Source organism: Apteryx rowi, unplaced genomic scaffold, assembly GCF_003343035.1.
Source record: "Apteryx rowi isolate R43461 unplaced genomic scaffold, aptRow1 scaffold_2, whole genome shotgun sequence".
Classification (NCBI taxonomy): Eukaryota; Metazoa; Chordata; class Aves; order Apterygiformes; family Apterygidae; genus Apteryx; species Apteryx rowi.
Genome location: NW_020448307.1, coordinates 2,884,958 through 2,897,692, shown reverse-complemented (window position 1 = coordinate 2,897,692; position 12,735 = coordinate 2,884,958). Strand labels below are relative to the sequence as shown.

Below are 12,735 nucleotides of genomic sequence, written 5' to 3'. Positions count from 1 at the left end.
GGTGTTACTGCACGCCTTAGCGAACAGGTAAGATCTCAACCTGCCGGTTGGGGCGCAGCGGTGCCCTGCAAGCAAGGTGCATAGAGAAGAAGGTGCTGTTGGCTTGGGGGAGCAAACAAAGAGCTTTGGACCTCGTGCATCATCCCGCACCCCTTAAGGAACTGCTGCACTCCCTAAAAACACGCTTTTAGCCATTGGGTTTCCATTTAGCTTACCTTTCCAATGACCGGCAAACAAACGGACAGGAAAAAAAAAGTTACGGGACGGCCTGGCCGGCGATGCAACCACTGCACCCGGCCGGAGCAACAACGGAGGACGGACGGAGCAAGCCCGGACGGGCCGCGCTCAGCACCGCGAGTGCCCGCTGCGGAACGAGAAACTCTTGATGGCGGTTCTGCACCAGGCTTTGCCCCGCACCGATTTCCCCGGGTTTGGCTCAGCCCAGCAGCAGGGCCGGACCATGGGACAGCAGGGAGACACGAGTGCCCGTCACCACTGCGCCAGGCCTCCCGGCAGCGCCCCAGGTCCAAGGGCCCCTCCGCGCTGCGGCACGCGCCCGGCACGGCAGGGAAAGCTCCTCGCACGCTGCCGGCTGCCAAGGAAGATCTGCTGAGAACAGCTAACGTATGTAGATTGTTTATTGATTCCAACATATTAATAGATTGGATAATAAACAGTACTTTTAAACATTCTCTTAACCAAAAATATAACAAATATTTACAATCACTCAGTAAAAATACAAAAAGCATACAGAGGCACTGTCTTTCTAAAAGACATAAGTGTAAGAGGTATCAAAAAATAGGAGACAAACATTGCTTGTTACAGAATACTTTACAATCACTGACTTGTGCAGTACAATTGCTATTGGAATATCATTACATCTGTGCAGTTTTGCCAATATGCTCACACATTTAGAATTTAATTAATACCAAGCTAAACTGCATTCCAGGGATATCAAAAATAAAGATAAAACAATAAAAAGCACAACAGAAGCAAAAGCTGAACTGGGAATCCCAGGTAGATTACCCTCTATACAAGCGCTCTAAAATATAATGTGTAAAGCTTTTCTAAAGAGAGAGTATCCCTTTTTTTTTTTTCGTTTTTTTCGGGGGAAGGCTGTGGTAAGTATATCTTTAAAAAAAAAATCTAATTCTAATGTTTTATAGAAACCTAAATGACAGTTTGGTACCTCCTCTGTTGCCTGCAATCGAATGACTTGCAAGATGGTGAAAGTTTCGCAGCACAACCCGCGCCCTGCAAGCGATGCCACCGCCAGGCTCAGCCCTCGGGGGATCGGGACACCCCCAGTTCCCACCGCTTTCGGCACGTCGCGCAGCCCGGCCCGAGCCGAGAATCTCACTTTTGGCTCCCGCTTGCGCGCCGCTGACCTCTGCGGTGCTGCTTTTGCCAGTAAAGACAAAACAGACGAGCCACAGAAAGCATCGTTTTGCCCGTCATGAGCAGAGCTCCGTCGCTTCTTGCACGCACACATCTCAAAGGAAACGCGCTGCAAATACCCGCAGAAATTTCCTTTTCATTGTATCATACATATGGGAGGTGAAACCAGTACTCAGGGGCTCAGCTATCGGATTTTCCCTTTCCATAACTTGAGAGGCCGATTCAGCTCGCAGAACTGCAATGCTTCTTTGTGAATTACTCGGAAGATTAGGATTTAAATAGCACAATGAAATACTTCATGTTCAGATCACAAATAGCTGAAACAAATCCTTCACCCACAACAAGTCATGAGCAAACAAACAGCAGAAAAACAAGCAAATTAAGGTCCGGCAGTGGAAGAACATCCCATCAGGCATGTTAATTGTTCGACAGAAGTCAGACGAGGAAAAGGGAAAGGAATTAAAGGAACCCGGCGCAGGTACTAATTAAGGAATCCGCGATCCAGAAGACATCAGAAGACATCACTTCAATAAAGCAGTGTATAACAAGCACTAACCACAGTCTTACTTCCCTTTTAATTACTGAAAAAGGGGATAATGTCTCTTCAAATCCATACCAGACACACTACATTCGGCTATTGGCCCCGATCAATGTGATCGGTTGATTTAAAAAAAAACAAACAAGCAAACAAAAAAAAAATCACAGCAAGGACGAGCAGAGGCAAAGCCACACTGTGCAAGTCCGGAGAAGCAGAAGTAGGAGCTCATTTGTCAATAGTTTACGCGTGATTTATCTACACTAGCTGTATTGGATATTAGGAAAACATGATTAGCAAGACTTTCACTCGCTTTAAAAACTTTCCAGTGTCCTGAAAAGCACTGCGGACCGGACCGACACTGTCGATGTGCAAACACCAGGTTTACGGGGGCGATTTCGGCAGACGGGGCTCCCGCCGGCCCTGGTCGCGGCGGTTTCACCACGACGGCAAGGAAAGCACTACCAGGCGCTCCGGGCTGAAGGCGGTCACCTCCGCAACAACCCTTTTCCCTTCTACTCTTGTTCAAGAGGCTGAAAGAAGCTACGATTCAACATCCGAGGCCACGGAAAGGTTCCGATTTAATTTACCCGGCATGAAGCACGCGGTTTTCTGATGAAACACTCAGCTCGTCGTGCACCGCGCTTCGAAGTTAAGCAGCAGCTTACAGCGGGATTGCTAGAGCTTTTGATTTATATCCCACCAAATATCAGTTTAACAGTTATAATATCAACATTACATATGCTGAAAATAATTGCTCTGCCCTGCTTTGTTTTGACACTTATATTAATCTTTATTCATTAAGGCCTGTGCAAGTTCATTATATTCATTAAGGCCTCAAGAAAGCAAAACACATTTATTATGAAATATCTCGACTGCTTTTTAATATGATTTTTAACTATTTACTCCTCAGATGCTTGTGCTCAAAATTAACACAGCCAAGTAATTAATCGTGAATCAGGCACCCCTCTCTCAGCGTTGCAGTTCATGGCTGGTTTAGGACTTCAGAGTAACAATCGATAGAGGGTAAGTTCGGCTTCAAGGTAGTATCGAACCTGGCACAGTCGTGAATGCGAACACAGGCTTGGTCATACACGCTCACCTGGTAGCATCGGTCCCAATCTGATATGGGGAAAGCGCATCAAAGGCTTTGGGTTGTTTTTGGTACTTGTGGCATTTGCAGAAAATGCTGCATTCATCTTGCACCCCACGCACACATAGAAAAAAAAAATCTTAAAGCTCTTCACAAATTAGGATGTAGAAATAATTTTTGAGGCACTGTAAAAATGACAAACATCTTCTTTCTAGCTTAGGCTGTAAACATCACAACAAAGATTTACAATTAAATGTTTAAATACATATTCACACATTCATGTCCAATTTTAACACTAGAATGGGGCATCATGTGCTAGAAGAAAGAAAATGCAGGTATTTCCAGTTTTACCCCTATGCACTCTGGTTGGCTAGGTAAAAATCAATAAGCGATTTACTCGACCCTATCAAACTACATTATCGCATGTTAATACTGACTCTAAGTCGAAACTTTCATTGACATCAGCAACACCAGGATTTTAACCTAAGATTTAAAACTTAAAAAAATGCCTTGAGACCATCTGTATTCTCCAGATGAGCACAACAGGTTTGGGGACTCAATCATACACTGTATTATACACACATGAGTATTGTGTCATTTAATGTTCAGTTTTGTAAATTTTCCTGTGCAAAGGAGGTGAGGACTTTTTTTTTTTTTTTTAAGCTAACCTTTGCACCAAAATCCTGGATGAACTCTGGTAAAGGGCCAGAATGCGTGGGATGACCTTCAAACCCACAACACACCATCTCGTTTTGGTTTCCAGCAGCATGCTTCGCACGCTGAACTCTGCGGGGAAAGTTTGGTCGAAGCTCTTCCGAGGAAGCGTCAGACTTGCCCAGCAGCTCCCTCCGAGCTCCAGCTCCCAGAGCCCCAAGGATCGCTCCGCCTGGGAGCGGAAGACCAGCGGCTTCCTCAGCTGGCTGGCGGTTAAGACATTTCCCCAAAACACCCCGAAGGGCTGCCGGGTTTGGTTTCGCTCTTTGAGGAGAGGACCAGCAGGTGGCAGTGCTTCCGCGCCCAAGGCGGACACGCTGCACAAGACTTCTTCCTCTATTAATATTTAGTATTTGACCCCCCCCCCCCAAAATGCCCTAAACTCCAAGTATTTCTGCACCTGATAGCGTCCCATTGCATGGGCCCCTAGTTTTCTGTGGGTTTTTTGAGAGCACAACAGTTTACATGTAGCTAACTTACTCTCACATTGATTAAATGCGTATTAGCCAACCAGAGCACTCCCAACACAAATAAAGGAAATTCCCATCAAAAACATTTTTAAATTAATAAATTACTTTTAGATACTGCAGCAGTGTCCTTCAGTTTTGCTGACTTTTTTTTTTTTTTTTTTGAGTTCATAAAATAACACTCTCTAGATTTGTAATGTAGAAAATAACGATGATGGAAAACTACCAAAGGATTATACGGTATCATACAGGAGAAAGCTTCCAAGCTTCAAGTGGTCTCAATGACTGGTCCTCCCAAAAGCATGAAGACTGGTCCATCTCGTGATACTGGTTCCAGTACCCGGGCAGTCCGTCCGCTCCTCAAAAACGGTTTCCTATTTCACAGGCAGAGATGGTTCTTCGCAGCTGTGGCAGACTGAAGCAAGGTAGAGCTGTATGATCCAGCCGGTTGCATCTCGTCCATGGCAGAGGCAAACGCAACGTCTGAGGTTAGTAGCAGCAAGGTGTTAGCGTTAGCTAACAGAATCGTGTGGTCCTTCTCCCCACATCCTGCGGGTTTTGAAGTGGTTTACGCGGATAGCCCAGCGGTTACACTGCTGATACTTGTTCATCTTCTGCAAAACAAGAAGAAACCGTAAATTAATTACTCCATCAGTCACCTGCCTTCAATACCGCCGGCACAGAGCAGCACCAAGCCCCACTACTTGGTTGCAGTGACCGTGTGAAGACTACTACATCACTGGAACGTTTCAGTGTCTTAACAACTGACCACAACATATTAAGTATAACCATTTAAAAAATCCTCAGGTCACCTGAGGTATTATATAATAAAGATACATTGCAAAACAGACAGAATCCTATATCCTCCAAATATTACTTAGCATGCAACTCCCAACGCCCCAAAACCTAGCGACTTGGGAGAAAAGTCAGCAAGTTACTTCCGACATGCAGTGATCTTTGCAAAGGAATTCCAGGATAAAAATTAACCAGACACTTGAAAAATAGTGAGAGGTATATCTAAAAGTATATGGTTAAATTTATTTTTGAAAACATTTGGATTATAATGTTTGAAGCAATTACTTCCTTATTTTACATCAGAAACATTTAATATCATAACTGAATTAATGCTAGGCAATTTTAAGTTTTACATAAGCTTGAATTGCAATATTAATATATATGTTAAATACTGCTTAAGTATTATAAAGGCCAAGATAGGATCATTTTGATTCAGAAATTGTTTTAATCAAAATTCATGTTCATTTTAAGCCTGACTGAAATTCAAGCAGACAACCACAATATTCTATTAAAAAATTAGTTGACTAGCAAAGGGTACAGAGAGATCACACCAGTGCACAAGCATTAAAAGCAAATCAGCAGATAAATAATTAAGTGGTAATTCCCCTAGCTTGAAGTTAGTTTTGACACACAGTAAGAGCAGTCTTTCTCAGAAAGATCGCTTGCGTTTTGATCACATGACATATTCCATGCTCGGCAGCATTGCCTGTTGCTTCAAACAAGGTCAAGAAGAACTTAACAGCAAGAGACACTGTCAGGTCAGGTTAGGCTGAGAAGTCAAATTTTATTAAAGGCATTTTTCACAAGAACAGAAGTTTACTGCGTTATTTCGTTCAACACTTTTTAAATCCATGCTCCCAAAGTGCCTGTTCAGGAATATTGCAGCTTAATGCTAGTATGGGAGAACAGGAACGTGAAACAAATCAAGAGTTGAACAAAATCCCACCAAATCTGAATTCAAAAAAAATTGTTTTAGGCCACTATCCCAACGTCATCCTAAACAGTGGGACAAATTAACGAAGCCAAATAGATTGGAGTTTTTCGGCATATAGTTTATAGCCTGAGAGTGTCCCTTAAGTTGTCATCAGCACTCAAAGGGGACGGAATTTATGGAAAAATAGCATCTACATGCTCTTAAGTGTCTCAGTTGTACTTTGGGAGGTCTCCTATATTTCATTTAAAAGGATGTTTGGTGTCAGCATGCTGCTTCTAAAGGGAAGGCATTCTTTCTAATACATGTGTGCATATACATATGTGTGTGTGTGTGTGTATATATATGTATACGCACGCACACAGAGACACAAACACATACTCGTATATTTAAAGATTAAGAAAGTTTCAGTCACGCAGGATGACCAAGAGAAGCCCAAGCACATCATAGTGAAGGAAACACCGCACAGACCAGAGTTACACAGCAGTTCACTTAACATCTATCACGTCAGGTGTTGCACGTACCATCCTCTTCACTATCTGCGTCAGTCATATCTGCTAGTTTGGGGCCGGACGGCTGCCGACTATGCCACTGAGGCATCTTCGAGGAAATACAGGCCATCGGGTCACTACCGAGAGAAGCTGATGAAAGTCTAGAGAGGTCGCTGTGCAGCATCTTTGACCTCTGCACTGCCACACTATAGTCTGGAGGTTTTAGGTGTGGGTGATGGGGCGATCCTTCCTTTATGTCCGCTAAAGAAATCCCCATATATCCCGGAGGGGTGGGCGGTGGCTCCCTATACCTATCGTCCTTCTTAGGTGAGGTGACACAGTACACTGGCACGAGAAATAAGCCATGGAAATGTTAAAGAAGAAAACAAAGAAAACAAAACGTTAAAAAATCATGAAATGTTACAATGGCAAAACAGAAACTGATAACAAAATGCAAATGCAGAAACACTGGTTATAACGACAGCAGCAGATATTTATGCTTTCATTTATGCTTTGTGCTTATTTTGAGAAGTCAAGAGTAGCAACAGAACCAGTGAACCCGTTAGGCAAAACGCCAATCAAGCAGAAACGGAGCCGTAACTACAGTCGCAGGGCGCTGGTGCCATGGGGCGTCACGGCCGCGCCGGCTCCGCTTCCCAGCCTGGGACACCGAGGAAATGGGGCAACTTGCCCGCGTTATTTTGCACAGCGTGCCACAGGCTGAGAGTAAGAACTGGCTGTTGACTTGCGGGTCAACAGCATCCACTTCATCAGCCAAAAGAGAGGTCTGGGGCTTAACACAAAGTCATTATAATAAAATACTGCCATAGCAGTTGATATGTAATATGACATTAAACCATCTACTCATCTGTGCTATAGGAAAAAAAAACAATTCTATCATATGAAGCTGCTCCGATGAGGCAAACTGTATACAGAGCCTGCATTCATTATTTTGCATTTTCTAATATTAAACAATGGCTTACAGTATCTGTACTTTCCAATTTTTTAACTAGCAACCTAAAGTTTAAGTTCTCTATTTACACGTGAGGAATAAGCATGAACGGTCATGGCAACCCATGCCTTTGGAAAGGCTCCATTACACCTTTTACAGTCATAAAAAAGATGACAATCAGTAATAATTATTTGCAATGTCCATTCCACATAATTAATCTTCCACATTCCTTCCCCTTTCACTTGCAGGTCAAGTCACACAGGCTATCAAAACTTCTTCTTTTTTTTTTTTTTTTTGGTAAATCCCCTCTCCCTCCCACTCACTCCCAATTTTAGGACTAATATGCATGTTAAATTGGGCTTTTCCCATGTACATGTTGCAACAGGATAATTTCAAAGCTAAGATAATTTTAAAACTCTGTTAGTTGAGTGAATTTACATTCATGTTGTGGATGCATTTAAAATACTTTATGTTCATTACACTTTCATTAATTTCAACAACTGTGGTATTTTCTGATCTTACAAGAATATGAAAATCAAAATAAAGCAGTATTTTCATATTTTATGTTCTGGACTTGTGAGATTCTGGGCGTTGGTTAAAGCAAGGAGAGTCGGTTTGTACTTGATGATATCAGACATCTTGGGCTTATGGTAAAATAAACAAAACTAAATTCATGCAGTCTGGGTTTTAACAGCTCTGTGTGTATACATGCAGAGGTTTACACTACCGATTTAAAGAAATCATTTTCATTTAAATAGCACTGGGCCTCTCTGAAGTAAAAGGAAGCTTTGTTCTCCCTGAAGAGATGGAGAGTGACTGGTCCTCCCTCATCTTTGGTCTTCATTGGTTTTGAAGCAATACTTACAAGGGTGGATGCAATTTTAAGGAAAAATGTTATAGGTTTCCTAGAGCTAATATTTAGTCTTCTGTAGTAATGGAAGTAGGAATAATTTGCACGTTTATGAAGTTCTAATTCATACTATTTTATAAATATTATCAAAATAAAGCATTTTAACAGTACTTCCTATCCACAGCATTACATCTCCATAATTTCTGTCATCCACCCACAATCTCAGGAGGTTACGGAAACCTTTCCCGAGGAACTGGACGTTGGTTCTGCTGGACCGGTCCCTTTTCTGTGAGACTCCTTTAGCCTCTTCTGGTCCCACCCAGGTGTTCTCCCCTCTGACTCTCTCTTCTTAAAACCCATTCTCAAATACTCTCTTGCTCCCTATCTACTGACAATCAGAAATAAAACTGTTCTCTCCCTCTCTCTCTCCATGTAATGGAGTCCCCAGATGAAATGCTGGAGTGCAAAATGTGACCAGCTGAAGTTTAGATCATTACTTGGGAATTCTCTTACAGTTGCTGCTAACCTGTTAACAATTTTTTAATCTAATAATTAAAATTTGAATTTTATTCAGCAACAAAGTGGCTACTCAGAGTTATTTATATAGCACTAAAACTAGAACAATACTGTTACAATCCATGTTTCTTGCCTTTTAAATAGAACGACCTACTGAAGACGTAAAGCCAAGTATACCACAGAGCCTCCCTCCAAAGCAGCTGCTTGTCTAATCAAATATGGTGAAGTTCCACACAGTGGTTAAGGGAAACATAACTCAGTGGTGGCAATATAAATTTTGGCAATAAAAGTAAATAAATAAAAGCACACACACACACACACACACAGAAGAGCTAAGGTACAATAGACAGCTACAGAAGTCTATTGTAGGTAAAAGCTATGAAAAAGCTTTCTCATTTTGACGTCCCGAAATGGCATGTCACCATTCCACGCTGTTCTTGAAAAGCAGCGGTTGCACTAAGAAACACTCAGTGCTGCCGCATGTAAATGCCCAGGAAGTTATGAAGTCACCACAGTTATTGATTCTGCCAAGGCCACATTCTTCCACTAGCATGTGGGTAGTGGTTTTCCAGCTCTGTTCTAAAGGTTTCAGGCAGCAAAGCTTGTGCCAATTCTTTTGGGGAACTATTCAACACCAGCACTCATTAAGCAAATGAACTGAAGATTCATTTTGTTTACGATATTATGAATTCATGCAGTCATTACAGACTGTGGTAACAAGCTGTTCATAAAGAATAAGCAAATGGTGAAATAAAGCTAAATTATCTTTGGCATACTGTATGATGCATAACTAGCAGATTTGCATTTGCAAACCAGAAATCATATCCACCTATATTAGGTCTGTGTTTAAACGGGATATATATGCGCTCTGTTGAATTATGGCGCTGAGTGTTTCTTACCAGTGTGTTATGACCACATAAGGAAGAAAAGCTATATGGTGCAATACATAAACATAACTAAATACAAGGGAAAAAGTCGTGAGAGAAGACAGAATATATTGAACAGATAATGCTGTATCCTAAAACGGCTCAAAGGCTCATGAGCTGTTTTGAAAGGATACAAGGGCAAAAACATGCACAAGAGTGAGCTGTGAGCAAGTCTTCTGCCAGGCTCCACTGTGCTCCCTTTCTTCTCTAAAGCCGAGAAGGAGGAATGCAATCTAAAGACCTCCACCCTCCGCGTGATGTTTATTCAGGCAATTACCTTTGATAACATAAACCCCTCTAGCAAACTGCTCAGTGATTAAATTGCATTTCAGCTGCACCCTTGCCTTAAAGTTTAGAGAGCTTTGCACTCTGTGTTTTATCTTGTTCATAACTCGGTTCCTTTAGTTTTGGCAATCTGGCAGCTGAACTCACCAGGACAGTGAAAGAGCACGTTGCTCAGTAAAACTGCGTCTTTGAAGAGACATTTTATAAATTTCTCTCCTTTCATATGTAGCCAAACTGCAGTTGTATAACTAAATGGCAGTGCAACATAGCAAAGATGGGAAGGGAATCTGCTTCATCCCTGAGCTTCTGGAGAGAGGGGTGCTGTGGATGAAACATGCCGCAGCGCTGGAGAGGTGGGAGTGCTTTGCACCGCTCCGTAATCATGCTCTTCCCTTTCTAGTTCATGCAAGGTCTGTTATTACGTGGATGCGTAAAGGAGCCATGCTCACTGCTCCTTGCCAGAGGAAAGCCTGCAGTGACGAGGGTTTCCAAATAATCCAGAAAACAAAGTGGTACTACAGAGAGGAACTGCCTGACATTTCCATGAACACACTTCTCCTGCACACCCGTAAAGTGATTGGGAAGTGTCCTGCTTTATTATTTCAATTTTCCTAATCCAAAAGAAGGTGGTTTAAAAACCACATCGTCTGAGGACTGTTCTGATTAAAACCACATGATAAAGCTGAATTTAACATGCAATCCAGTCCCCCGATCTGATGTCATTTCTTAACAAGTTAATATCAAAATGCAAAACAGCTGTGGAAGCTTCCATAAGCTGTTGGTTTGGCTTACCTATCAGGCCTTTTTCCGTACTTGAAGTAACAGTTTTGTAAGTCGTATCGGTGCCTGGTTTAGAGTCCAAAACCTCAGTCTGCTCCGCTGCAGAGTTCTCCAGCCCCCTCCGCTTAATCGTCCCATAGTTTGTCTCGTACGTGTCTGAGAGGGAGCTCGAGGAGGCCCAGCTCTGCCGAGACTGATCGACTTCCAGGCTGGCTTTCGACTGCCTGTTATTTTTGGAAAAGGGTTCAGAATATAAATAAGCCTCCTCAGAGTAACAATTTGTGGGATCAACTTCAGCTATAGGTCCATCCAGCTGGGTGTGACGGTAGGAATTGAGGAGATCCCAGCTCTTCTGGTTTGGGATATTCTGGAAGTTGTCATGAGAACTACTTGAGCATGAAGTCCAGCTTCCCCGGCCACTGTCTGCCGCCTCGACCATGATGTGCTCGTGGGAGATCTCCTCGCTGCTCATGGACGATGTGAAAGCCATCCCTCTGATTAGAGCAGGCCTACTGAGTGACCAGCTACGTTTGAAAACAACAGAAACCAGAAAAAAAAAAACTCACTAGGTTTTAAAATAGCAGTGACGTACTCGGCGACAATTATTTGGCTTTAAAGGCAACCGCTCGCTGGGTTCCAAACACGTACGCAGCAAGGTCAAACACACAGGAGCACTGAAAAGAAACACCGTTATTCCTGACTGCACTAGGGCCATCACCCCAAAGCGATCAAGCCTGCAAATAGCATTCAGGGGCCTGACCACAGATCCAGAAAAATCTGGTCCTTGGAGGCTTTTCTCTACCAACCACAGCAAGACAGGGCCTGAGAGAAAACTCAAGGCAGAGGAGAAATTACAGTTCAGTTCCAGACTACTGCTAAGCTTTTTCTTTTCATTTATAAAACGAACAAAATAAATACTTGTATTTAGAATAGAAACATTTTTGGTTGTAGCAACAAAAACTTGTTCAGGCAAAGAGAGGAGGTAGTTCTATTTCAATATTTGGAAATAGTGGGCATAAGTAACATTTGTGGAAAGATCTCGAGCAGCAGAAATTCTGAAATTCCAAGGACAAAAATGCTTTTTTTTAAAAGAAATAGCTTCTAAAAGCTCTAATAACTATTAATATATAATCAAGAAAAAAAATAAAGCCAGGTTTAAATGGATTTAGAATACAAAAATACAATTGCTAGACATTATCCTGAAGTCTCTTTCTGGTTGCATTAAAAATGCACGGAAAGTGTAACACTGAAATTCAGCACTACCCCTCTGCAGTTTACTGACACATTATGAGATCTAGGAACATTTCTTAGATACATACAAATAATTTTATTATTCCTTTGCTTTTCTATTTTATGAATTCTAGCACAGAAACTCTTTTGTACCCACCGAAACTCACTGAAACTAAGGCATAATAAGACAGCCACAAGCTTTGAACAGTCTGCTTCCAATTTACAAAATAATACTGAGTTCAGAATGCAGCAAGGTCCTCAGTGTAATTCACCGTACTTCATTACTAAGGCTGGCTTTTTTATAGCCAGTATCAAAGGTGCCACAATAACGCAGTACAAAGGGGTATTTAATTCATTACACTGCGTCTTTGCTGACTAAAAGCTCAGTATCTGCATTCTGCCTTTTAGAAAAGGGAACTATTTTAGTTTATTAAGTACGCCTTTAAATCCCCATTTTAGCACAAAGAAATAAGATGAATTACTAATTACTTAAAAGCTGTATTACCTTAGCAAAGCATATGCTGCTAATCCTTCTTACAGCAAAGAGAACATCAGAGAATAGTGGTGCATTAAAATCAAATATACAGAAATAAGGCATAGCTCTTTACAGTGTTCTATTAAGAAAAATAATTATATTATTCTACAGATGATCTGCAGAGATTAGAAATGTAAGAAGAATCTCTCATTGACCAAAATTACTACATTTGAAGACAGAATACGCTGTCCCAGAAAGATTCCTACATCTCAGATTCTGCGGGTCAAGGCTGACAAT

The 12,735-nt window shown here is 41.9% G+C and overlaps 1 protein-coding gene across 6 annotated transcripts in view; it reads right to left on the bottom strand.

The window, feature by feature from the left end:
* Positions 1-620: 620 nt before the first annotated feature.
* RAPGEF6 (Rap guanine nucleotide exchange factor 6) overlaps positions 621-12,735 on the bottom strand; it is a 141,144-nt gene continuing 129,029 nt past the window's right edge. For 5 of the 6 annotated variants that reach the window (XM_026063114.1, XM_026063116.1, XM_026063115.1 and 2 more), the window contains 3 exons: positions 10,746-11,257; positions 6,458-6,769; positions 621-4,821 (listed from right to left, as the gene is read on the bottom strand). In XM_026063114.1, the coding sequence (XP_025918899.1) occupies positions 4,796-4,821; positions 6,458-6,769; positions 10,746-11,257 (850 nt within the window). In that variant the 3' untranslated portion in view covers positions 621-4,795. The remainder of the gene's footprint in view (positions 4,822-6,457; positions 6,770-10,745; positions 11,258-12,735) is intronic. The other variant, XM_026063117.1, reaches the window with a different exon arrangement.